This window comes from Anomaloglossus baeobatrachus, chromosome 2, assembly GCF_048569485.1.
Source record: "Anomaloglossus baeobatrachus isolate aAnoBae1 chromosome 2, aAnoBae1.hap1, whole genome shotgun sequence".
Classification (NCBI taxonomy): domain Eukaryota; kingdom Metazoa; phylum Chordata; class Amphibia; order Anura; family Aromobatidae; genus Anomaloglossus; species Anomaloglossus baeobatrachus.
The window spans coordinates 662,530,257-662,557,022 of NC_134354.1; the positions used below are offsets into that span (position 1 = coordinate 662,530,257).

A 26,766-nucleotide genomic window follows, 5' to 3' on the forward strand; every position below is an offset into this window, starting at 1 on the left:
TCTCTGAACAGTGGGCGTGATTAATTTGAATAGCGGGCGGATGCAGTACCCGACAGCGACCACTATAGAGCTGATATGGAGCTGCATTGTGCAGCTCTGAAACTGAGTTGCTTCGGCTGGCGTGAGTGTCACATCTCCACCGGTCAGATCAGACATTGATGACATATCCAAAGATAGGTCATCAGTGTTACAGTCAAGAATAACCTTTTTAAAGGGAATCTGTCAGCAGGTTTTTGCTCTGAGAGCAGCATAATGTAGGCAAAGAGATTCTGAAACTAACCAGGTTTATCTTCGATCACCGTGTGCAGATGTTCTGATTTATCTCAGAATGGAGTAGCAGAGCTGGGAGCTGTCCCTGCCCACACCCGGCTCTCTATAGAGATTGTGCATTGACTGTGAGGTGTCAATCATAGCAGGGAGCATTCTGGACTGCTGTGCAGGAGGCTGGAGTCACAACAATGTTAATCTCACAGCAATAAACTCTTTAGTGTGAGTAACCAATATCTCCACACAGATCAGAGAGACACAGATGTTTTTTCCTTTGTAACCCTCGCAGCATGCTGTCCTCAGCTTACATTGCAAAATCCTGGTGACAAATTAGATTCCCATTAATGCTGTTGGTTATTAGGCATTATATAAGTAGATTGGTAAGTTGGGCACATTAATTGGGTTGTCTGGAGCTGCTCAATTCTAGGGAAGGAGTTGAGTGTTTCTGATGAAATGGTGTTTGTACTTAGCTGAGGGCAGGTGTACCGGCAGGTATATGCAGTAGAGATGAGCGATGCTTGAGGTTGGCCAATTTCCTGTTTCTTTGTCGCTCCATTGGGAGACCCAGACAATTGGGGTGTATAGCTTCTGCCTCCGGAGGCCACACAAAGTATTACACTTTAAAAAGTGTAACCCCTCCCCTCTGCCTATACACCCTCCCGTGCATCACGGGCTCCTCAGTTTTTATGCTTTGTGTTGAAGGAGGCACACATTCACTCAAGCTTCCATTTTAGTCAGCAGCAGCTGCTGATTGTATCGGATGGAAGAAAAGAGGGCCCCTAACAGGGCCCCCGGCATGCTCCCTTCTCACCCCACTATGTCGGCGGTTAAGGTTGATGTACCCATTGCGGGTACAAAGGCTGGAGCCACATGCCGTTTTCCTTCCCCATCCCTTAGAGGCTCTGGGAGAAGTGGGATCCTAACCGGTCATCCAGGCACTGGGACCGGGCTCCCTCCGCAGCCCCTGTGGGATTCTGACGGACAGGAGACTGAGTATTATCAGGGACAGGCCCTGCATCATAAAGGTACTCTGTGTCCCCTTGGGGACGGTGCATGGAGCACTTGGTCTCAGACGCTGCAGCGGCTGCTGTTTTTGTGTGACGACCGGGACTACCGCGCCGACCGCGCCTGCTTGCCGGCCGCGGTATTACATTTAGTCCCCGGCTTTTGCGGCCTAGTGCATTAAACTCCCGCCCCCGGGCCTGCCAGTCAGGGGTAAGGGCGGGACGGTCGGCCTGACGTCGACTGTGAGGGCTGGAGCATACTTTAGTGTCCTCCTCCCCCCTCACTCATCACTCTGGGGCACCAGATTCCCGCACTTTATTGTTCACGCCCACGGCTCCCTCCTCCCCTTAGAACGCCGGCAGCCATGTTTTAAACACATTCTGCCGGTGGAGGACTTCTGGCTGCAGCTCTGGGAGACCCAAGGCAGGGAATCTGGTGGACACACACCGCTCTGGGCGGTCGGTAAGCCACACCGGTCACCCGGTGCTGGTCCCCCTAGGGTGCCGAACTGTATATATATATATTATATTTGTATACATTTTCTAGGTTCGGCCGCAGTGTTTAGCCCTTGGCTATATACCCTCAGTGATTACTCTCCTAGGAGAGAACAGCATGTCGGTCACAAGGAGCAAGGGTACCAAGACACAGGGTTATTTTGCAACCTGTACCTCTTGTGCGGCTATGCTACCTGCAGGTTCCACCTACCCTCACTGTGAGCAATGCTCGGGCCCTGTGGCACTCACTCAGCCGGAGCCTCGGGCACTGGTGGGACCCTCGGCCCAGATAGAACCGCCGGCCTCCCCTGTCCAGGCGGCAGGGACAGAGTTTGCAGTTTTAGCTGAGAAACTCTCTGAGTCACTTTCACAATCCATGGCTCAGTCTATGGACAAATGGTCTGCTAAGATACTAGAAGCCTTACAGTCCAGACCGGCCCTTACACAGGCCCCGGGCACTGCGGGGTCATCGCCCCCAGGCCCATCTCGGTCTGCGCCGCAGCATGCTCCTGGGGTGGCCCCTAGGTATCACGTGGAGGACTCCGGCACGGACCGCAGTCCCAGACCGGCTAAGCGGGCTCGCTGGGAATCTTCCCCGACTTCATCACGCTGTTCGGGGTCTCAGCTTGCGGACTCTCTGGAGGATGAGGCAGAGGTCGCAGCCCAGGGCTCTGACCCTGACGTTGCTCTCAATCTTGATACACCTGAAGGGGACGCCATAGTAAATGACCTTATAGCGTCAATCAACCAGGTGCTAGATCTATCTCCCCCGCCTCTACCTGTGGAGGAGTCGGCTTCACAGCAGGAGAAACACCAGTTTAGGTTTCCCAAACGTACACGGAGTGCTTTTTTCGATCACTCTAACTTCAGAGATGCTGTCCAGAAGCACAGAGCTTTTCCGGACAAGCGCTTTTCTAAGCGCCTTAATGACACACGTTACCCCTTCCCCTCTGACGTAGTCAAGGGTTGGGCTCAATGTCCCAAGGTGGATCCTCCAGTCTCTAGACTGGCGGCTAGATCCGTAGTAGCAGTGGCTGACGGTTCATCGCTCAAGGATGCCACTGACAGGCAGATAGAGCTCCTAATGAAATCCATCTTTGAAGCCACAGGCGCGTCTTTCGCCCCGGCCTTTGCAGCCGTGTGTTCACTCCAAGCTATCTCAGCTTGTCTGTCTGAGATTAATACGGTCACACGTACCTCTGCTCCGCAAGTAGCGTCTTTGACTTCTCAGGCGTTGGCTTTTTCGTCCTACGCCATGAATGCCGTCCTGGACTCTGGTAGCCGTACAGCGGTAGCATCCGCCAATTCGGTGGCAGTCCGCAGGGCCATGTGGCTACGCGAATGGAAGGCAGACTCTGCTTCCAAGAAGTTCTTGACCGGTTTGCCTTTTTCTGGCGACCGATTGTTTGGCGAGCAATTGGATGAAATTATTAAGCAATCTAAGGGAAAGGACTCGTCCTTACCCCAATCCAAGCCAAAAAGACCTCAGCAACGGAAAATTCAGGCGAGGTTTCGGTCCTTTCGGCCCTCAGCCAGATCCCAATCATCCTCGTCCAACAGGCCACAGAAGAGCCAGAGGAACTCTTCTGCATGGAGGTCTAAGTCACGTCCTCCAAAGACCGCCGGAGGCACCGTCTCCAAGGCGGCCTCCTCATGACTTTCAGCCTCCACAAACCGCATCCTCGGTCGGTGGCAGGCTCTCCCGCTTTGGCGACGCCTGGTGGCCACATGTCCAAGACAGATGGGTGAGAGACATTCTGTCTCACGGTTACAGGATAGAGTTCTGCTCTCGTCCTCCGACTCGTTTCTTCAGAACATCTCCGCCCCCCGAGCGAGCCGATGCACTTGCTCAGGCGGTGGACACTCTGAAGACAGAAGGAGTTGTGATCCCCGTTCCCCTTCAGGAACGTGGTCGCGGTTTTTACTCCAACCTGTTCGTGGTGCCAAAAAAGGACGGATCATTCCGTCCCGTTTTGGACCTCAAATTGCTCAACAGACATGTGAGAACCAGACGGTTTCGCATGGAATCCCTCCGCTCTGTCATCGCTTTGATGTCACAAGGAGACTTCCTAGCATCAATCGACATCAGGGATGCCTATCTCCATGTGCCGATCGCACCAGAGCATCAACGCTTCCTGCGTTTCGCCATTGGGGACGAACACCTTCAGTTTGTGGCACTGCCTTTCGGCCTGGTGACAGCCCCACGGGTCTTCACCAAGGTCATGGCATCCGTTGTGGCAGTCCTGCACTCTCAGGGCCACTCGGTGATCCCTTACTTAGACGATCTCCTGGTCAAGGCACCCTCCCGGGTGGCATGTCAACACAGCCTGGCCGTTGCTCTGGAGACTCTCCAGAGGTTCGGGTGGATCATCAATTTCCCAAAGTCAAAATTGACTCCGGCCCAATCACTGACTTACCTCGGGATGGAGTTTCATACTCTCTCAGCGATAGTCAAGCTTCCGCTGGACAAACAGCGTTCGCTGCAAGCTGGGGTGCACTCTCTCCTTCGGGCCCAGTCACACCCCTTGAGGCGCCTCATGCACTTCCTGGGGAAGATGGTGGCAGCGATGGAGGCAGTCCCTTTTGCGCAGTTTCATCTGCGTCCACTCCAATGGGACATTCTCCGCAAATGGGACAGGAGGTCGACGTCCCTAGACAGGAACGTCTCCCTTTCTCTGGCAGCCAAAACCTCTCTTCAGTGGTGGCTTCTTCCCACTCCCCTGTCGAAGGGAAAATCCTTCCTGCCCCCATCCTGGGCTGTGGTCACTACGGACGCGAGTCTGTCAGGGTGGGGAGCGGTTTTTCTCCACCACAGGGCTCAGGGAACCTGGACTCCGACAGAGTCCTCCCTTCAGATCAATGTTCTGGAGATAAGGGCAGTGTATCTAGCCCTAAAGGCGTTCCATCGGTGGCTGGAGGGCAGGCAGATCCGCATACAGTCGGACAACGCCACGGCGGTCGCGTACATCAACCACCAGGGCGGCACGCGCAGCCGTCAAGCCTTCCAAGAAGTTCGGCGGATTCTGCTGTGGGCGGAGGCCACAGCCTCCACCATCTCCGCAGTTCACATCCCGGGCGTAGAAAACTGGGAAGCAGACTTTCTCAGTCGCCAGGGCATGGACGCAGGGGAATGGTCTCTTCACCCGGACGTGTTTCAAGAGATCTGTTGCCGCTGAGGGACGCCGGACGTCGACCTCATGGCGTCTCGGCACAACAACAAAGTCCCGGCATTCATGGCACGGTCTCAAGATCACAGAGCTCTGGCGGCGGACGCATTAGTTCAGGATTGGTCGCAGTTTCGACTGCCTTATGTATTTCCTCCTCTGGCAATGCTGCCCAGAGTGTTACGCAAGATCAAGTCCGACTGCCGCCGCGCCATCCTCGTCGCTCCAGACTGGCCGAGGAGGTCGTGGTACCCGGATCTGTGGCACCTCACGGTGGGTCAACCGTGGGCACTCCCAGACCGACCAGACTTGCTGTCTCAAGGGCCATTTTTCCATCTGAATTCTGCGGCCCTCAACCTGACTGTGTGGCCATTGAGTCCTGGCTCCTAGCGTCCTCAGGCTTATCTCAAGATGTCATTGCCACTATGAGACAGGCCAGGAAACCAACGTCCGCCAAGATCTATCATAGGACTTGGAGGATCTTCTTATCCTGGTGCTCTGATCAGGGTTTTACCCCCTGGCCGTTTGCCTTACCCACTTTTCTTTCTTTCCTTCAATCCGGAATGGACAAGGGGTTGTCTCTCGGCTCTCTCAAGGGACAAGTATCGGCGCTATCCGTATTTTTTCAAAAGCGTCTAGCCAGGCTTCCGCAGGTCCGCACGTTCCTGCAGGGAGTTTGCCACATAGTCCCACCTTACAAGAGGCCGCTGGAACCATGGGATCTTAACAGAGTGCTAAAGGCTCTTCAGAAACCACCTTTCGAGCCACTGCGGGATGTCTCCCTTTCACGTCTTTCGCAGAAGGTGGTCTTTCTAGTGGCAGTCACATCGCTCCGTAGAGTGTCGGAGTTGGCAGCGCTGTCATGCAAAGCCCCCTTCCTGGTTTTTCACCAGGATAAGGTGGTTCTGCGTCCGGTCCCGGAATTTCTCCCTAAGGTGGTATCCCCTTTTCATCTCAATCAGGATATCTCCTTACCTTCTTTTTGTCCTCATCCAGTTCACCAATGTGAAAAGGAGTTGCATTTGTTAGATCTAGTGAGAGCACTCCGGCTCTACATTTCTTGCACGGCGCCCCTGCGCCGTTCTGATGCGCTCTTTGTTCTTGTCGCTGGCCAGCGTAAGGGGTCGCAGGCTTCCAAGTCAACCTTGGCTCGGTGGATCAAGGAACCGATTCTTGAAGCCTACCGTTCTTCTGGGCTTCCGATTCCTGCAGGGCTGAAAGCCCATTCTACCAGAGCCGTGGGTGCATCCTGGGCATTGCGGCACCAGGCTACGGCTCAGCAGGTGTGTCAGGCGGCTACCTGGTCGAGTCTGCACACTTTCACGAAACACTATCAAGTGCATACCTATGCTTCGGCAGACGCCAGTCTAGGTAGGCGAGTCCTTCAGGTGGCGGTTGCCCACCTGTAAGAGGGGGCCGTTTTCGGCTCTTTTTATTGAGGTATTCTTTTACCCACCCAGGGACTGCTCTTGGACGTCCCAATTGTCTGGGTCTCCCAATGGAGCGACAAAGAAGAAGGGAATTTTGTTTACTTACCATAAATTCCTTTTCTTCTAGCTCCTATTGGGAGACCCAGCACCCGCCCCTGTTCCCTTCGGGCCGTTGTTCTTTTGTGTACACATGTTGTTCATGTTGAATTGTTCTTTTGGTTCATGGTTTCAGTTCTCTGAACATCCTTCGGATTGAATTTACCTTAGACCAATTTATAACTTTCCTCCTTCCTGCTTTTGCACCAAAACTGAGGAGCCCGTGATGCACGGGAGGGTGTATAGGCAGAGGGGAGGGGTTACACTTTTTAAAGTGTAATACTTTGTGTGGCCTCCGGAGGCAGAAGCTATACACCCCAATTGTCTGGGTCTCCCAATAGGAGCTAGAAGAAAAGGAATTTACGGTAAGTAAACAAAATTCCCTTCTTTGAGTGATTTTGGGGGGTGTTCGAGCTCGAAATCGAGCTTTTTGCTAAAAGCTCGACAGTTCGAGTTAGGTTCGAGAACGGTTCGATAAACAAAAACGTGGCTTTTCACAGTAAGGCTATGTGCCCACGTTGCTATCTGCATGCGTCCTGCGTCCCCAGCACAATCCCTCTCTCTTTCCTACTCACCGATCACGGGCGTCTTGCTGCACGGCTGTCACAAAGCCGTCTTTTCCTCTTTAGAAAATGGCTGCCGCTTCATTATTCAATCAGGTATTCCGTGCTTTCCCCGCAAACCGGCGCACATGATTGGTTGCAGTCAGACACGCCCCCACGATGAGTGACAGCTGTCTCACTGCAACCAATCACAGCCACCGGCGGGCGGGTCTGTATCGTGCGGTAATAAATAAATAAATAAATAAAAAAAAATATGCAGTTCCCCCCATATTTGATACCAGCCAGGATAAAGCCACAAGGCTGGAGGCTGGTATTGTGAGGATGGAGAGCCCCACGGTATGGGGAGCCCTCCAGCCTAACAATATCACCCAGCAGCCGCCCGGAATTGCCGCATCCATTAGATGCGGCAGTCCCGGGACTCCACCCAGCTCATCCCAAATTGCCCTGGTGCGGTGGCAATCGGGTTAATAATGAGTTTAATCATGCCAGGCGTCTCCTCGAGATACCTTCCATGATTAAACTGTAAGTGAAAGTAAATAAACACACAGTGAAAAATCCTTTATTTGGAATAAAAGACAGAAAAACACCCTCTTTTACCAGTTTATTAAAATCCCCAAATACCCCTCCAGGTCCAACGTAATCCACACGACACTGTCAGCTCTGCTACAGAACACGAGTGCTCTGTATATCAGCTCCACGTAGCAATGAAGTGAATCACACGGTCAGCAGAGACTTCACTTCAGCAATGCAGACTTCAAGATTACCATATCTTGATCATTAGAGGCAGTAGCTCAGTGGATAGAGCGATCGCCTAAGAAGCATAACTTCACGAGTTCTAGTCCCAGTCCCGGTAAAGGATTTAATTTTTTTTTTTAATTATAATTATTATATAATTATAATTTAATTATGCACTGAGGGGAGGTGCCGGACATCAGATGTGAGCCGCGGGACACACCTCTAAAATCGGAGCAGTTCACGGAATGAGGCTGCATTGCTCTCTGTGTGTCTCTCTGTGTGTCTCTGTGTGTCTCTCTGTGTGTCTCTCTGTGTGTCTCTCTGTCTGTCTCTCTGTCTGTCTCTCTGTCTGTCTCTCTGTCTGTCTCTCTGTCTGTCTCCCTGTCTGTCTCTCTAAAGAAATCGGGTTAAATGCTGCGCTAAAAACCACAATCCAAAGATATATCGTGAATTCCTTTTCTTTATTTTCACAGGTCTACGCGTTTCAAAGGCATCTCCGTCTTCTTCATCAGGACAAAAGTCAGAAAAGAACAGCATTGGTGCTGTTCTTTTCTGACTTTTGTCCTGATGAAGAAGGCGGAGATGCCTTTGAAACGCGTAGACCTGTGAAAATAAAGAAAAGGAATTCACGGTATATGTTTGGATTGTGGTTTTTAGCGCAGCATTTAACCTGATTTCTTTTGATCATCCCCCATCCTGTTGCAATATCGGGGCTGCAGCTGACCACTTTTGTATTCATTTACCATTTTCCGTGCTGACAAGGAGTTGTGCCTGTCACAACTGAAGCAGGTGAGTACCTGTCCTATTCCCTGCACCTATCTCTATCGGTTAAAACCCTATGTGCGCTTTCTTTCCACAGTTTTTGCTCTCTCTCTGTCTGTCTCTCTGTCTGTCTCTCTGTCTGTCTCTCTGTCTGTCTCTCTGTCTGTCTCTCTGTCTGTCTCTCTGTCTGTCTCTCTGTCTGTCTCTCTGTCTTGTCTCTGTCTTGTCTCTGTCTCTCTGTCTGTCTCTGTCTCTCTGTTTGTCTCTGTCTCTCTGTTTGTCTCTGTCTCTCTTTCTGTCTCTGTCTCTCTCTCGCTGTGTCTCTCTCGCTCGCTCTCCTCTCTTTCTTCTCTGTCTCTCTTCTCTCTGCAGGAGAGCGAAAGCAGCTGCAGAACTACAAGGCTCAGCATACTCCATCCAGGACTGTATGCAGGAGTTTTTTGCCCGCCAAAAAAATGACGTGGGCTTCGCCATATTTTTGTATGCTAGCCAGGTACAGCAGGCAGGTACGGCTGCCCCCAACCCCCAGCTGCCTATTTGTACTCGTCTGGGAACAAAAAAAATAGGGAAGCCCTTTTTTTAATTATTTCATGAATTTCATGAAGTAATTAAAAAAAAATCGACATGAGCTTCGCTCCATTTTTGTGTCCAGCCAGGTACAACTAGGCAGCCGGGGATTGGAATCTGCAGCACAGGTTAGCCCAAGCGTTCTGGGCCCCTCTGCTGCGAATTGCAGTCCGCAGCTGCCCCAGAAAATGGCGCTTTCCTAGAAGCGCCATCATCTGGCGCTGTATCCAACTCTTTCAGCTGCCCTGGTGACGGGTGGCTTGCTGGGTAATAATGAGTTAATAATAGCTTTGTTTTACTAGCTAGTATTAAGTCAGAGATTCTTAATTTCAGGCAAGTTTGACCCGGCCATTAAGAATCTCCAATAAAGGGTTAAAAAATAAAAGACACCACACAGAAAAAATATTTTAATAGAAATAAATACTCAGACACATTAGGGACTCCATGTTCATTACTCCCTCGCATCCCTCCACGATCCTGGTCTTCTGTCTTCTTTCTCCTTCAACCCATGCAGCTCTGCTACATCAGAAAGCGCTGCATGGGAGGAAGACGCTGCTGCTTCCCGTGCAGTCTATATCACTCAGTGAGTGAGCAGCAGCTGCGTGCTGTAAGCGGTGACGTCACCGCTGACAGGCGCGTTGCTATAGCAACGGTGATCTCCGTTATTGACCAGCTGTGGCAGCCGGTGAATAACGGAACGGGAAAGCAGAACGGGGAGCCGACCATGTGCCAGAGCATCTCGCCGGTACACGGGGATGCACAAACGAGCACCGCGTACCGGAGAGATGCACTGACAGGACCTAGCAATGACGGTTAGCCATGTGACCAGTCTGTAGCCAATGAGATAATAGACACGTGACTGGTCACATGCTTTTTTTGACGTCACAGAAGGTCCTATCATCAGTGCTGGTTACCGGGAGGACGCAGCGATTATCGGAAGGAAAAGCGGCGGGAGACAGAGTGCAGGATGCGTTGCGGGGACCTGTAAGTGTTATGGCAATGTTTATTAACTGTATGTGTACATTTATAATGTGTTTTTATGTGTTTGTGTTTGCCTGCCATTGGTTTCAATGGGGCTCGAGAGGTTCGTCGAACCAAACTCGAACGCGGCCTCCGATCGACGAACTGAACTGGAGCCTTTAGAGGCTCGCTCATCTCTAATATGCAGACACAGTCATTGGCAGTACTCACCTCCCAATGTGAATGAGCTTTTCCATACAATTCATTTACTTAGCATTTTCTTTACAAAATGCTATTAATCTATTCCTGTCTCCTGCTTTGTTACATTTCATACCATAACATACACAATCGTTTCTTTTTTGCAGGTGGTGGACTCAGCAGACCAAACGTTCTCTGAGGAGGACATTGCTGCTGCTACAGAATCCTGGTCCAAGGGTCTTGCTGAAGCTCCAAGGCCGAAACCCAGAGCGCACCCCATGTGAGTCAGAGCTATATAGTTACTCTGCTATATGTTATCATGCACACAGTGTGCTCCACAGAGAGTAGTAGATAGCATTCAATTTAATAGAATTAAATTCCAGTCCTGATATTTGGCTTAAATACTGATAACATACTGTCGAAATCTGCACTGGTGGCATGTGGCCTAACATGGACAACCAATGACCATGACATTCATGTAAAAGGATAAGTGTGTTTCTTTGTCACTGAGACAAAACCGAGATGTCTCATCAGATTGTGCAGTGGCCTTCAATAATACACCGGGTGTAATCGATGACTGTAGTTGTCCTGTCAGACACATCCATGAGGTGCTCTTTATCATTGCAGACTTCCTAGAGACGGAGAGAAGAATATTATGATCACCAGCGCCCTGCCGTACGTGAACAATGTTCCTCACTTGGGAAACATCATTGGCTCCGTACTCAGCGCCGACGTCTTTGCCAGGTGAGATATCGTTAAAGTGAATTGTCAATATGACATGGTGGTTATATTGTGGGTGATACGAAGATCTTCACTTGTCTGTTAGTGTATCTACTGGTACGAATGCATCATCTATTCTACAAAACCTACTATTTTCACATTGTCTGTAAGGCCTCTGCCACACTCACGTGAAAATCACGCACGTGTCGTGAGACACGTATTTTCCCTACGTGTTGCGTGAGGTAAGTACGTTTCTCCGGTACGTGCGGTCCACGTGTGTTCTCCGTGTGCTATCCGCGATAACACACTGAGAACCAGTAATTTTACTATTCACGTGGTCCTTTCTGCTGTCCAGGGTTCTGATCTTCGGCTCCAGCCCTGCTCACTCCCTGCTGATGCTGCTTCCAGCCGAGCGGAGGGGCGGCGATCAGCGGCCGTGACATCACGCCCACCTCCTTAACATACTCCTAATGAGCGCCGGCCGGCAACAACTGTTTGCAGCGGAAGATTCTGCAGGGCTGAAGGAGGTATTTATTTTTTTTATTTTAAAATAATGACATGTGTTTCTCCAGCGCGTGTCACACAGGACCGCATCCACACTACATCTGTGCGGTACGGGTGCGGGCCGTGTGACATCCGTGATGCCGGAGGATACGTGGACATGTCGGCCGTTTTTAAACACACACAAACGTACAATCCACACGGACACACGTTCCGTGTGGATTTACGTTAATGTGCCTGATACCATAGGGTAACATTGGTGAACGTGTGCACATGTCTCCGGTACGTGAAAAAACTGTCAAACACATACCGGAGGAACGAACATGTGACAGAGACCTCAGGGAGTTTTAAGGCCACGTGCACACGTTCAGCATTTGGTGAGTTTTTTACCTCAGTATTTGTAAAGCCATGTGCACACGTTCAATATTTGGTGAGTTTCTTACCTTAGTATTTATAAGGCCACGTGCACACGTTCAATATTTGGTGAGTTTCTTACCTTAGTATTTATAAGGCCACGTGCACATGTTCAATATTTGGTGAGTTTCTTACCTCAGTGTTTATAAGGCCATGTGCACACGATGAGTATTTGGTGAGTTTTTTTCCTCAGTATATGTAGTATATTACCCCAGAATGGGGTAATAAATACAGTAGTGGAGCCCATGTTTATACTTTACTTCTGATTGTTCCACTCCTGGTCTTGGCTACAAATACTGAGGTAAAAAACTCCCCAAATACTGACCGTGACTAAGTCATAGTGATGACGGTCATCCAGGACCCTCATGTATTGTTTATTAGGTATCCATATACAGAGCATCTATTGTTCTGGAGGACTCATCATTTATGGATGTTACATCGAGTGCTTTTTGATTTCTTGGACACTGCAGCGCCTCATTCTGCTTTATACTGTATAGGCTTATTATAGCTGATTATTAGTGGCAGCTTCTCTCTTCAAAAATGATATTAAAGGGGTTATCTGGTTAAAGCAAGTCCTCACCTCTGCTGAAAAGGTGATAACTCACTAATTGGCATGAGCCTAACCACTGGGACCCGCATTGCTTGGCAGATCGGGGAATTTTTATCCTCATTACACAATAGCTTGGCAGGGTGGATGCCTGACCATCACTTCATTCATTCCCAATCGGGGTTATAAAAGGAGCCGAGCACAGTGATAAGGAATGAATCCAGTGCAGATCCAGCATGCGCACTACTGTTCCATTGTATCTGCTGATTTGTGCAGGTACCAGGGGCAGACCCCCAAAGATTAACAAATTGCCACCTGACATAGTAGGGTAGGTGATAACTTGTTTTCACTGGAGAATCCCTTTGAAAGGAATCAATTATCAAGTTTTTGGTACCCCATTTGATAGCAGCATATAATGTAGGTGCACAGACTCTGATTCCAGCGATAAAGATATAGGGGTACCTTAAGTCGTACAGAATTTAAAAAAAAACAAATATACTACATTAATGAACTTTTTTGGAATCATTTTAAATGAAGAATAGCTAGAGAAAGAGGAGAGAAATGAAAGCGAATAATAGTAAAGGGGAAAAAAGGAGTAGGGATAAGGGAAATGAGAGGACCGGAGTCAGATGTTTGAGGGAAGTACTGTGTCATGTCGTTCGATTAGCTAAGGGACAGACTAGCAACAGGCAGTTCTTGGTCCGCACTAGGAGACTACCTATTTGATATTTTGGATATTTTTTTCTTGCGTATGAGGCTAATTGGATAATCTGTAACCAGCTGACTGGTTATTATCTGGTAATTATCATTATTCGCTGGACCAAATTAGCTTTTTTCCTAAGAAAATGTAATCACATTAGTATCCTATGTAATGTTGCACGCTTCCCTGTACATCATGGAGCATATAGATAATTGAAGCCACAATCCATGTCTTATGACCTGCAGAACTGCAATGTGATTGTTGCCTTGTAACAATTCCTTCAGGATTTCCTTCTCTGGATGTAAAGATGGTGAATTTAGCTGTCACGCAACAGGTGTGGCGAGCGCGTTCAGACTGACCGAAGTCTGTCACACAACGAATAAACAACACCACAAACTGGGGGGGGAACACCGGGGACACAATGCAATGGAGGTCCTTGCCGCTAGGGAGCGGGGTAAGAAGGCAACTCCTGAACTCTCCTCCAGCTGACTCCTGAGCTCCCTAGCGTCCCTATACATGTTTTTTCAACCTGTCAGGGAGCAGGATACCTTGCGCCCTCAGCTGGCCCTAAACTCACCCTGTCTAGTGAGTACGCCGACAAGTTCACTAGACTCACCACTACAATACGGAAACACAAGGGAAGGAAATACCGTAACACAAAAGGATAAAGGTCGGCTTCTTGGAATGCTCCAACACTGCTCCTTCCACCAAGGGGGCCAGTATACAAATGACTTTGTATCTTCAGCAGGGATTGCTGGATAACACCTCTATTTAAACCTGAAGGGCGTAACTAAAAAGCTACTGCAGCTCGAGACTGCTGCAGAAGCTGTCAGCAGTAAAACTGACATTAACCATTTAGGCACCAAAGGAAACAAAACCACGTTTAAATGTGGATAACCAGATGGAGATGAGAGGCTGCTGTCCGGAAGCTGTCACTAGTCTCCAAAAACAGGGAGATGACCGTGACATTAGCTTATGGTAGCGTTTAGATACTTTGCAGTCACGGTGCCTTTTCTTTTCCATGAACACAGAAAAAACCTCCAACCCTTTAACCGCAACTTTTGAAAATCAGGATAAAACGATGCAACTGTGGCATAAAAAAGCACACTGCAACTGCAACGTGTGAATGCAGCCTAATTTATTGATCCTAATTGTTTTCATTAACTCTTTGATATTCACTTATGTATAATTGCCGGTCTTATATTTGTACTACCAGTGTAATTTTGTATCTATTATCTAATGTTATTACTTCCTATTACAAAGTGAGAACATGAGGCCACCCCACAGTCAGCAAGTTTTCCATCTTTGTTGATGATCTTTGATGACATATTTCTCTGGCTTACAGGGGTATTTCCAGACTGGAAAGTTAACCTCTATAGGATAGGGGGAAATGTATTAATTGCAAGGGGTCCTTCTGTTGGGACCCACGTTAATCCCAAGAACAAGGTTCTGGATCCTGAGAATTTCCCCTTAAGGAGGACCTGTTACCATCACAGAAGTTTCCAGTTTTTGCTCTAATTCATTCTTGTGTGTCTTTAGGTTGATTTCCATAATTACCATGTGAGCAACACCCCTTTGTAAAGAGCATACAAATTAACATTTCTTTGTCGCTCCATTGGGAGACCCAGACAATTGGGTGTATAGCTTCTGCCTCTGGAGGCCACACAAAGTATTACACTTTTAAAAAAGTGTAACCCCTCCCCTCTGCCTATACACCCTCCCGTGGACCACGGGCTCCTCAGTTTTATGCTTTGTGTGGAAGGAGGCACACATCCACTCATAGAAAAAAAAGATTTCTCATACATAGTATGACGGATGGAAGAAAAGAGGTCCCCTATGGGGTCCCCGGCATGCTCCCTTCTCACCCCACTATGTCGGCGGTGTTGTTAAGGTTGAGGTACCCATTGCGGGTACAAAGGCTGGAGCCACATGCCGTCTCCTTCACCATCCCTTATGCGGCTCTGGGAGAAGTGGGAGCCTCACCGGTCATTCACCTGCTGAGACCGTGCTCCATCCGCAGCCCCTGGTGGAACCTGCTGGACCGGAGCGTTTTCATCCCCAGGGACCGGGCCCTGCACCTTCAAGGTACTCTGTGTCCCCATGGGGAGACGGTACGGGGAGAGAGGTCGCCTTTCTCCCCAGTAGCGCCGTCCGTTGTTTTTTCATCGGACTTCCGCGCCGACCGTGCCTGCTTGTCGGGCACGGCCTTAAATTTAGTCCCCGGCTTCATCGCGGCCTAGTCGCGAAAAATCCCGCCCCCGGGCCTGCTTGTCAGGGGTAAGGGCGGGATTACCGACAGAGGGCTGGAGCATCTTTGCATGTCTCCCCTCCCCTCTCATTGACCACTATGGGGCCTCCAGATTCCCGCCTTTTGCCGGCGCCGCCCATGGCTCCACTCCCCCCTTGAGAGCTCCGGCGGCCATGTTTGGCATTCTGCCGGTGTATGCTGCAGCTGCACAGCTCTACAGCTCCGGGGGACCCACGACAGGGAATCTGGAGGACACCAGCGGTTGGTAAGCCACACCGGTCACCCGGTGCTGGTTCCCCTAGGGTGCCGTGATATATATATATCTATATATATATATATATATATATATATATATATAGATATATATATATATAGATATATATATATCACGGCACCCTAGGGGAACCAGCACCGGGTGACCGGTGTGGCTTACCAACCGCTGGTGTCCTCCAGATTCCCTGTCGTGGGTCCCCATTATATATATTCGGAGCGGCTGTATAACCCTTTCCCATATACCCTCAGTGGTCGCTCTCCTAAGGGACACTTATTGCTTACAGCATGTCGTCCACAAGGAGCAAAGCCCCTAAGGCACAGGTTTTTTTCGCAGCCTGTACCTCTTGTGGGACTATGTTGCCTGCGGGATCCACCTACCCTCACTGTGATCAATGCTCGACTCCTGCCACGCTTGCTCAGCCGGAGCCTAGGGCACTTGTGGGCCCCTCGGCTCATGTAGATCCCCCTGCTCCTCCTGAGCAGGCTGCAGGGACAGAGTCACCGTCATTGGCCTCTTTCGCTGAGAAACTCTCTGTCACTTTCTCAATCCATTGCACAGTCTATGGACAAATGGTCATCTAAGCTCCTTGAGGCATTGCAGTCCAGACCGGGCTCTTCACAGGCCCCGGCCCCTGTTAGTTTGTCTCCTCCAGGGCCTTCTCGGTCCGCGCCGCAGCGCGCTCCCAGGATAGCCCCTAGGTCGCAGGCAGAGGACTCCTGCCCGGATCGCAGTCCCAGACCGGCTAAGCGGCCTCGCTGGGACTCTTCCCCGGCCTCCTCACGCTGCTCTGGATCTCAGCTTGAGGACTCTCAGGATGACGAGGCGGACGTGGGAGCTCAGGGCTCTGACCCTGACTTCGCCCTCAACCTTGGTACCCCTGAGGGGGACGCCTTAGTAAATGATCTTACTTCGTCCATCAACCAGGTGTTGGATCTCTCTCCCCCGCCTCCACCTGTAGAGGAGTCGGCTTCTCAGCAGGAGAAACACCAATTTCGATTCCCCAAACGTACGCGCAATACGTTTTTTGATCACTCTAACTTCAGGGACGCTGTCCAGAAGCCCAGACCGGTCCCGCACAAGCGTTTTGCTAAAAGGCACTCTGACACGCGTTATCCCTTTCCACCTGAAGTCGTTAAGGGCTGGGCACACTCACCCAAGGTGGATCCGCCAGTCTCTAGATTGGCTGCTAGGTCCGTTGTGTCTGTTGCCGATGGCTCATCCCTGAAGGATGCCACTGACAGATAGAGCTCTTGGTGAAGTCTATTTATGAGGCCACGGGCGCATCTTTCGCCCCGGCCTTTGCGGCCGTGTGGGCTCTCCAAGCAATCTCGGCATGTCTGTCTGAGATTAATGCTGTCACGCGGAATTCTGCTCCGCATGTTTCTTCCTTGACCTCTCAGGCATCAGCATTTTCGTCCTAGGCCATGAACGCCGTCCTGGACTCCGCTAGCCGTACGGCCGTGGCATCCGCTAACTCCGTGGCTGTCCGCAGGGCCATGTGGCTGCGCGAATGGAAAGCAGACTCTGCTTCCAAAAGGTTCTTAACTGGTTTGCCTTTTTCTGGCGAACGTTTATTTGGCGAACGGCTGGATGAGATTATTAAGGAATCCTCGGGAAAGGACTCCTCCTTACCACAGTCCAAACCTAAGAGACCTCAGCAGAGAAAAATCCAATCGAGGTTTCGGTCCTTTCGTCCCTCCGCCAAGCCCCAAACCTCTTCATCCAACCGGCCGGAGAAAAGCCAGAGGAACTCCTATGCGTGGCGGTCCAAGTCACGCCCCCAAAGGCCGCAGGAGGCACTCCCTCCAAGACGGCCTCCTCATGACTCTCGGCCCCACCTACCCACATCCTCGGTCGGTGGCAGGCTCTCCCGCTTTGGCGACGCCTGGTGGCCACACGTTCAAGACCGTTGGGTGAGAGACATTCTGTCTCATGGTTACAGGATAGAGTTCAGCTCTCGTCCTGCGGCTCGTTTCTTCAGAACCTCCCCACCCCCTGCACAGGCCGACCCACTTTTTCAGGCAGTGGACGCTCTGAAGATGGAAGGAGTTGTGATTCCTGTTCCCCTTCAGGAACGTGGTCGCGGATTTTACTCCAACTTGTTCGTGGTGCCAAAAAAGGACGGGTCATTCTGTCCCGTTCTGGACCTCCAGCTGCTCAACAGACATGTGAGAACCAGACGGTTTCGAATGGAATCTCTCCGCTCAGTCATCGCTTCGATGTCACAAGGAGACTTCCTAGCATCGCTCGACATCAAGGATGCTTATCTCCATGTGCCGATCGCACCCGAACATCAACGTTTCCTGCAGTTCACCATCGGGGACGAACACCTCCAGTTCGTCGCATTGCCCTTCGGCCTGGCGACAGCCCCACGGGTTTTCACCAAAGTCATGGCATCCGTCGTGGCGGTCCTGCACTCTCAGGGCCACTCGGTGATCCCCTACTTGGACGATCTCCTAGTCAGGGCCCCTTCTCGGGTGGCGTGTCAACGAAGTCTTACCGTCACTCTGGCGACTCTCCAGCAGTTCGGGTGGATCGTCAATTTCCCGAAATCCAAGTTGACGCCGACCCAATCACTGACTTACCTCGGGATGGAGTTTCATACCCAGCAAGCGTTAGTCAAGCTGCCGCGCGACAAACAGCTTTCTCTGCAGGCGGGGGTGCAATCACTTCTTCGGAGTCAGTCACACCCCTTAAGGCGCCTTATGCACTTCCTGGGGAAGATGGTGGCAGCTATGGAGGCAGTGCCGTTCGCGCAATTCCATCTACGGCCACTCCAATGGGAAATTCTTCGCAAATGGGACAAGAGTTCGGCTTCCCTCGACAAGAACATCTCTCTCTCCCTTGCAACCAAAACATCACTTCAGTGGTGGCTCCTACCGACATCTCTGTCTCGGGGAAAATCCTTCCTACCCCCAACCTGGGCCGTGGTCACCACGGACGCGAGCCTGTCAGGTTGGGGAGCGGTTTTTCTCCACCACAGGGCTCAAGGAACCTGGACTACAATAGAATCGTCCCTTCAGATCAATATCCTGGAGATAAGGGCAGTATATCTAGCCCTATTGGCTTTCCATCGGTAGCTGGAGGGCAGGCAGATCCGAATCCAGTCGGACAACGCCACTGCCGTCGCCTACATCAACCACCAAGGCGGCACTCGCAGTCGTCAAGCCTTCCAGGAAGTCCGGCAGATTCTGCAGTGGGTGGAAGTCACAGGCTCTACCATCTCCGCAGTTCACATCCCGGGCGTAGAAAACTGGGAAGCAGATTTTCTCAGTCGTCAGGGCATGGACGCGGGGAAATGGTCTCTTCACCCAGACGTGTTTCGAGAGATCTGTCGCCGCTGGGGAACGCTGGACGTCGATCTCATGGCGTAACAACACAACAACAAGGTCCCGGCCTTCATGGCGCGATCTCAGGATCACAAAGCTCTGGCAGCGGACGCTTTGGTCCAGGATTGGTCGCAGTTTCGACTGCCATATGTGTTTCCTCCTCTGGCAATGCTGCCCAGGGTACTACGCAAGATCCGGTTCAACTGCCGTCGCGCCATTCCCGTCGCTCCAGACTGGCCGAGGCGGTCGTGGTACCCGGATCTGTGGCATCTCACGGTGGGTCAACCGTGGGCACTTCCAGACCGCCCAGATTTGCTGTCACAAGGGCCGTTTTTCCATCTGAATTCTGTGGCCCTCAACCTGACTGTGTGGCCATTGAGTCCTGGCTCCTAGCGTCTTCAGGGTTATCTCAGGATGTCATTGCCACCATGAGACAAGCCAGGAAGCCAACGTCCGCCAAGATCTATTACAGCTCTTGGCAAATCTTCTTATCCTGGTGCTCTGATAACGGTTTTCTTCCATGGCCGTTTGCCTTACCAACATTCCTTTCATTCCTACAATCGGGAATGGACAAGGGGTTGTCCCTCGGCTCTCTCAAGGGCCAAGTATCGGCGCTCTCCGTGTTTTTTCAAAAGCGTCTAGGTAGGCTTCCGCAGGTCCGCACGTTCCTGCAGGGGGTTTGCCACATGGTCCCACCTTACAAACGTCCGTTGGAACCTTGGGATCTTAACAGGGTCCTGACGGCTCTTCAAAAGCCGCCTTTTGAGCCGCTGCGGGATGTCTCTCTCTCCCGTCTTTCTCAGAAGGTGGCCTTCCTGGTGGCAGTCACATCACTTCGGAGAGTGTCTGAGCTTGCAGCTCTGTCATGCAAAGCTCCCTTCCTGGTTTTCCACCAGGATAAGGTGGTTCTGCGTCCTGTCCTGGAATTTCTCCCTAAGGTGGTATCCCCTTTTCATCTAAATCAGGATATCTCCTTTCCTTCCTTTTGCCCTAATCCAATTCGCCAGTGTGAAAAGGATTTGCACTCTTTGGATCTTGTGAGAGCACTCCGGTTCTACGTGTCTCGCACGGCGCCCCTGCGCCGTTCAGACGCGCTCTTTGTCCTTGTCGCTGGCCAGCGTAAGGGCTCTCAGGCCTCCAAGTCTACCTTGGCTCGGTGGATCAAGGAACCGATTCTAGAGGCCTACCGTACTTCTGGGCTTCCGCTCCCTTCAGGGTTGAAAGCCCATTCTACCAGAGCCATAGGTGCGTCCTGGGCATTGTGGCACCGGGCGACGGCTCAGCAGGTGTGTCAGGCAGCTACGTGGTCTAGTCTGCACACTTTCACGAAGCACTATCAAGTGCATACCTATGCTTCGGCAGACGCCAGTCTAGGTAGGCGAGTCCTCCAGGCGGCGGTTGCCCACCTGTAAGAGGGGGCCGGTTTCGGCTCTTTTTAATGAGGTACTGTTTTACCCACCCAGGGACTGCTCTTGGACGTCCCAATTGTCTGGGTCTCCCAATGGAGCGACAAAGAAAAAGGGAATTTTGTTTACTTACCGTAAATTCCTTTTCTTCTAGCTCCTATTGGGAGACCCAGCACCCACCCCTGTGCCCTTCGGGCTGGTTGTTCTTGTGTGTACACATGTTGTTGATGTTGATTTGTTCTTTTGGTTCATGGTCTTCAGTTCTCCGAACATCCTTCGGATTGAATTTACCCTAGACCAATTTATAAGTTTTCTCCTTCCTGCTTTTGCACCAAAACTGAGGAGCCCGTGATCCACGGGAGGGTGTATAGGCAGAGGGGAGGGGTTACACTTTTTTAAAAGTGTAATACTTTGTGTGGCCTCCAGAGGCAGAAGCTATACACCCAATTGTCTGGGTCTCCCAATAGGAGCTAGAAGAAAAGGAATTTGCGGTAAGTAAACAAAATTCCCTTTATTGGGCCCCTCAAATAAAAAGGCCAGTATTTCTCTTGCACCGTATTGTGGACTTAAAAAAAAACCAAAACATGAATACTCATGGGTGCAGCAGAAATAAAATAAGAGTAACAATTGGCCACTTTCCACCTGCTGACCAGCTCTTATTCAGGATTTACCATTCAGGTCAAAGATGGCTAGTTTTTTATCTCATACCTGCTTCTTCCCTGAGTGTTTCGCTGTTTGTCTTCTTTAAATCCGCCATACGGTTCCATAGATATGGGCCTTTTTATTCCGTGCTAGTTTGTATGGTCTTTACCAAGGGGGCGGTGCTCACAATGTAATAATGCAGACCAGCCTGCAGACACGCCCCCAGTTAGTCCTGTTAGTCACGCCCCTTTTATAGAGACCATTAAAATTGGCACTAAAGAAAACTGCCATATCTCTGGAACCGTATGGCAGATTTTAAAAAGACAAAAAATGTATTACTCAGTAAACCAGCGTGAATAAAATAAGAAAACAAATGGTCACTTTTCAAGTGGTGACAGGTCCACCTTTAAGAGCAGTAAACGTTTCATGTTGCTAATTAGGTCCCTATTTCCTCTATATTCATGTATGGTTCTCTTTGGGTTCTGATCTTTCAGGTACTGCAGGCTGCGGAATTGGAACACCCTCTATATCTGTGGGACAGATGAATATGGAACAGCCACAGAAACCAAAGCAATGGAGGAAGGGCTAACCCCGCAGCAGATCTGCGACAAGTACAATGCTGTTCACACTGCAATATACAAGTGGTTTGATATTTCCTTTGATTATTTTGGAAGAACTACTACTGCACAACAAACCATGTAAGTAATAAATTGATATACCATCTTTCTCCCTCAATTCCTACAACAAAAATGGAAGAATCGCCTTCTTTTTTTTTCCTCTTACCTGTGAATAGACTTTTTTTTTTTTTTCCCCAGCTTCCACATTTGCTAAAATACACATTTTAACATAGTAATAGTATTCCTGTGGAATTAATTTGAAAGCAGCATATAGTTGGCAGTTAATAGCTAGGAATTTTGGTGTCCTTCAGTGATGACCGAACACTACCATCATCGGCTGCTCGATACTTGTAACCAATAGTTGGATGCTCAGATGGGCGCGTCTTGTCTACTGTGTATAATGCTTCAGTTCCCCATTGACTTCCATTATACTTGGGTGCTTGAGTTGCGCCTATGCAAGCATCCAACTGCTCGTTACAAGTACGAAGCACCTGCGCATGGTAGTGCTCACTCATCACTAGTTACGAGCACCTGAGCATGGTAGTGCCCGCTCATCACTAGTTACGAGTACCGACTACCTTAGCATGGTAGTGCCCACTCATCACTTGTTACGAGTACCGAGCACCTGAGCATGGTAGTGCTCGCTCATCACTAGTTACCAGTACTGATCATGGTAGTGCTCGCTCATCACTAGTTAGAATATCGAGCAAGGTTGGGCTCGCTCAACACTAGTGGACTCGGGTGTGAAAGGATTTGATAATGTTTACCGTGGAAGTCAATTGTGACTACAGGTTAATATCTTTTTTCCTGGAAGGCCAGGTTGAAAAATTAACAAACATACTGAGCAGTATGAGTCCTGTACGTGGTTGATGGTCACACTCCTCTACACCCTTACACTTATCTTTTGGATATTTTTTTTTCTTTTTCTTGACCTCAGTTGTGTATTTAATTAATCTGGGGATATATACACTTTATAAATGACATTTACATGTAACCATAATGGGTGGACAATTAGCCGGCTTTATGGGTTATAGAGCCTGGCCATTTAGGAACACTCCAGATTCAGGAGAAGTCGTTCCAGATTTTTTGGATATTCTGATTTTACCACCTTTTGTCATCTGTTGCAGAATTGCTCAAGACATCTTCAACCGACTCCTGCAGAGAGACTTCCTGCTTAAAGATACGGTGGAGCAGCTCCGATGTGAGAACTGTCAGCGATTCCTTGCAGACCGCTTTGTAGAAGGAACGTGTCCATTCTGCAACTATGACGAAGCCAGAGGGGACCAATGTGATAAATGTGGCAAGCTCATAAACGCTGTAGAATTAAAGGTACGGCCTTATTTCTTTGTGCAATGGAAGAATCCTGATCAGCAGTATTGTAAAGCAACTGTGAAAGCGGGGACCAGAAAACAACTATTTCTACCTTTTTATTGCATTTTTATTTTCTTTTACTTTTTTACGTTGGTAAAAAGATATGGTTTTCCATAGAAATAGTTGTCAGAACATTTCTTGATTCTTCATTAAATGATTCTTCCTCTAAAGAGTAGAGATGGGCGAACCTGTGGAAGTTTAGTTTGGTGGGTGCAGCTGAACCAAACCTCCATGGGTTCGGACTTGCCAATTTTTTTCTACTTAAATGCATTTATTTTGGGCTAAAAACCCTTTTTTGTAATTCGATTGCATAAAATATTTCTTCAGCGCTCTATTGGGAGACCCAGACGATTGGGGTATAGCTACTGCCCTCTGGAGGCCACACAAAGCACTACATTAAAAGTGCAAGGCCCCTCCCCCTCTGGCTATACCCCCCCGTGGCATCACGGGTACTCCAGTTTTAGCTTTGTGTGCGAAGGAGGTCAGACATTCCATACATAGCTCCACAGATTTTAGTCAGCAGTAGCTGCTGACTAGTTCGGATGGAAGAAAAGAGGACACATATAGTGTCCCCAGCATGCTCCCTTCTCACCCCTGGATGGTGTTGTAAGGTTGAGGTACCTATTGCTGGTACAGGGCTGGAGCCTGACATGCTGTTTTCCTTCCACATCCCCTTGGGGGCTCTGTGGAAGTGGGATCCTGCCGGCCTCAAAGCTCTGACGCCGGGCTCCATCCACAGACCCATTAGAACCTGATGGATACGGAGCAGGAGTACCATCAGGGACCGGGCCCTGCATCATACAGGTACTCTGTGTCCCCGGCAGGCACAGACACACTCCGGGCTGGCTGGGTGTTGTAGTGCGCCGGGGACCGTACACTGAGCTGGTGTTCCTACAGTTATCTGGGGGACTTTGTGTTCTGGGAACGCAGCGCCGACCCCCTCTGGACCGGGCGGCGCTGCTGTGACTTGTGGTGCGCCGGGGATACGCCGACCGCGCTTTTACGGCGGCGGCGTTTATAACTCTAGTCCCCGGCTTTTGGGCCTAGGACGCCGGCAGCTCCGATCGTTCCCGCCCCCACCCTGTCAATCAGGGTAGGGGAGAGACGCTGTTTCACGGCAGCGACGAGGGCTGGAGCCTGATTTACATGCTCCAGCCCTCTCACTAGGCACAGAGGGAAGCAGGCTTCCCGCTCTTGGTCAGGAACGCCCAGGGCCCGCCCCCCTTCTTCTCTCAGAACGCCGGCAGCCATTACATGCATGTCTGGCTGGAGGAAGGACGCAAGGCTCTGGGAGACCTAGACTGAGGGGCTTTGGAAGACCACACACCCGCTCTTAAGCGGGCGGTAAGCGGCTTTTCAGCTGGCCCCTCTAGTGCCTCAGTGTATGTTAGTGTATTGTGTCACTGGACATAGATATTTATTGATTTCCTGCACTGTGAGGTCGCTTCCTGGCTGAATACCCCAGATCGCTCTGAGGAGGCAGCAACATGTCATCCACAAGACGCAAAGCTGCCAAGGCTAGGGCTGTGTGCACTGCGTGTGCTGCATGTGGGGCTGCTCTACCAGCAGGCTCCAAGGACCCCCATTGTGTGCAATGCTCAGATCCGGTGCTGCTTCGCCAGCCGGAGTCAGGAGAGATAGTGACCCAGGCTGAGACGCCTGTAAGTCCTGCCCCGGTGTCGGGGACAGACTTTGCAGTTTTTGCGGTTAATATGTCTGTGACTATGGCAAAAATCCTGGAAACTTTGCAATCCATGCCTGGGGCTCAGTCTATGGACACGGCGAGGTCTATGTCCTCTAATCCTCCGCAGTTGGATTTAATCCAGACTGCAAGGGGGTCCCCGGCTTCTCAGGATGAGTATAATGACTCAGATGATTGCCCCAGCCACCCCAAGCGGGCTCGCTGGGAAAGACCCTCAACGTCATCACACTGCTCAGGGTCTCAGCGCAATCAGTCTCCCTGTGATGTGTCTGAAGAGAGTGATCAGGAGTCTAATCCTGGAACCCCTCTCAATCTGGATACCCCGGATGGGGACGCCATGGTAAACGATCTTATCTCAGCCATCAATAGGCTGTTAGATATTTCTCCCCCAGCCCCTTCAGCAGAAGAGGCAGCGGCAGAGCAGGAGAAATTTCGTTTCCTCTATCCCAAGCGTAAATTAAGTGCTCTGTTGGATCACTCTGACTTCAGAGAATCAATCCAGAAGCACGACGCTCATCCAGAAAAGCGTTTCTCTAAACGTTCTAAGGATACACGTTATCCTTTCCCCCCTGATGTGGTCAAGCGCTGGACCCAGTGTCCAAAGGTGGACCCCCCGATTTCCAAGCTTGCAGCTAGATCCATAGTTGCAGTGGAGGATGGCGCTTCACTTAAGGATGCCAATGACAGACAGATGGACCTTTGGTTAAAATCTGTCTATGAAGCTATCGGCGCGTCGTTTGCTCCAGCATTCGCAGCCGTATGGGCACTCCAAGCTATTTCAGCTGGTTTAGCAAAAGTGGATGCTATCTTACATCCAGCGGTGCCGCAAGTGGCGTCCCTTACCTCGCAGATGTCCGCGTTTGCGTCTTACGCTATCAATGCGGTCCTAGAATCTACCAGCCGCACCTCAATGGCGTCTGCCAATTCGGTAGTTTTGCGCAGAGCATTGTGGTTAAAGGACTGGAAAGCAGATGCTGGTTCCAAAAAATGTTTAACCAGCTTGCCTTTATCTAGAGATAGACTGTTTGGCGAGCCATTGGCTGACATCATTAAACAGTCCAAGGGTAAAGACTCTTCTTTACCCCAGCCCAGATCAAGCAAACCTCAGCAGAGAAAGTGGCAGCAGAAGTTTCAGTCCTTTCGAGGTTCGGGCAAAACACAATTCTCCTCGTCCAAAGGGACTCAGAGGACGCAAAGAAACTCAGATTCCTGGCGGGCTCATTCACGCCCCAAGAAAGCAAATGGAGGAACCGCTTCCAAAGCGGCTACCTCATGACTTCCAGTCCCCTCCCTCCGCATCTCCGGTCGGGGGCAGGCTCTCCCGCTTTTACGACACTTGGATGTCACAGGTCAAAGACCGGTGGGTGACAGACATTTTGTCGCGCGGGTACAGAATCGAGTTCAGTTCTCGTCCTCCAGCTCGGTTCTTCAGAACCTCCCCACATCCAGACCGTGTAGATGTCCTGCGGCAGGCGGTGGACTCCCTAAGAGCGGAAGGAGTAGTGGTTCCTGTACCGTCTCAGGAACAAGGGAGAGGGTTTTACTCCAATCTCTTTGTGGTGCCAAAAAAGGACGGCTCGTTCCGTCCTGTTCTGGACCTAAAACTGCTCAACAAACATGTGCACGCCAGACGGTTCCGGATGGAAACCCTCCGTTCTGTCATTGCCTCAATGTCTCAAGGAGACTTCCTTGCCTCAATAGACATCAAAGATGCTTATCTCCACGTGCCAATTGCTACAGAACATCAACGTTTTCTACGTTTTGTGATAGGAGACGACCATCTTCAGTTCGCAGCTCTGCCATTCGGTCTGGCGACAGCCCCCCGGGTCTTCACCAAGGTCATGGCGGCGGTGGTAGCAGTCCTGCACTCTCAGGGACACTCGGTGATCCCTTACCTAGACGATCTACTTGTCAAGGCACCCTCTCAAGAGGCATGCCAACTCAGTCTACAGGCTACGCTGGAGACTCTCCAGACTTTTGGATGGATCATCAACTTTCCAAAGTCAAATCTGTCACCGACACAGTCACTAACGTATCTTGGCATGGAGTTCCAT

The 26,766-nt window shown here is 50.4% G+C and overlaps 1 protein-coding gene across 2 annotated transcripts in view; it reads left to right on the forward strand.

The window, feature by feature from the left end:
- Positions 1–26,766, forward strand: part of MARS1 (methionyl-tRNA synthetase 1) — a 126,838-nt gene that overhangs the window by 40,402 nt on the left and 59,670 nt on the right. For both annotated transcript variants that reach the window (XM_075337076.1, XM_075337077.1), the window contains exons 7-10: positions 10,409–10,521; positions 10,869–10,985; positions 21,517–21,720; positions 22,767–22,968. In XM_075337076.1, the coding sequence (XP_075193191.1) occupies positions 10,409–10,521; positions 10,869–10,985; positions 21,517–21,720; positions 22,767–22,968 (636 nt within the window). The remainder of the gene's footprint in view (positions 1–10,408; positions 10,522–10,868; positions 10,986–21,516; positions 21,721–22,766; positions 22,969–26,766) is intronic.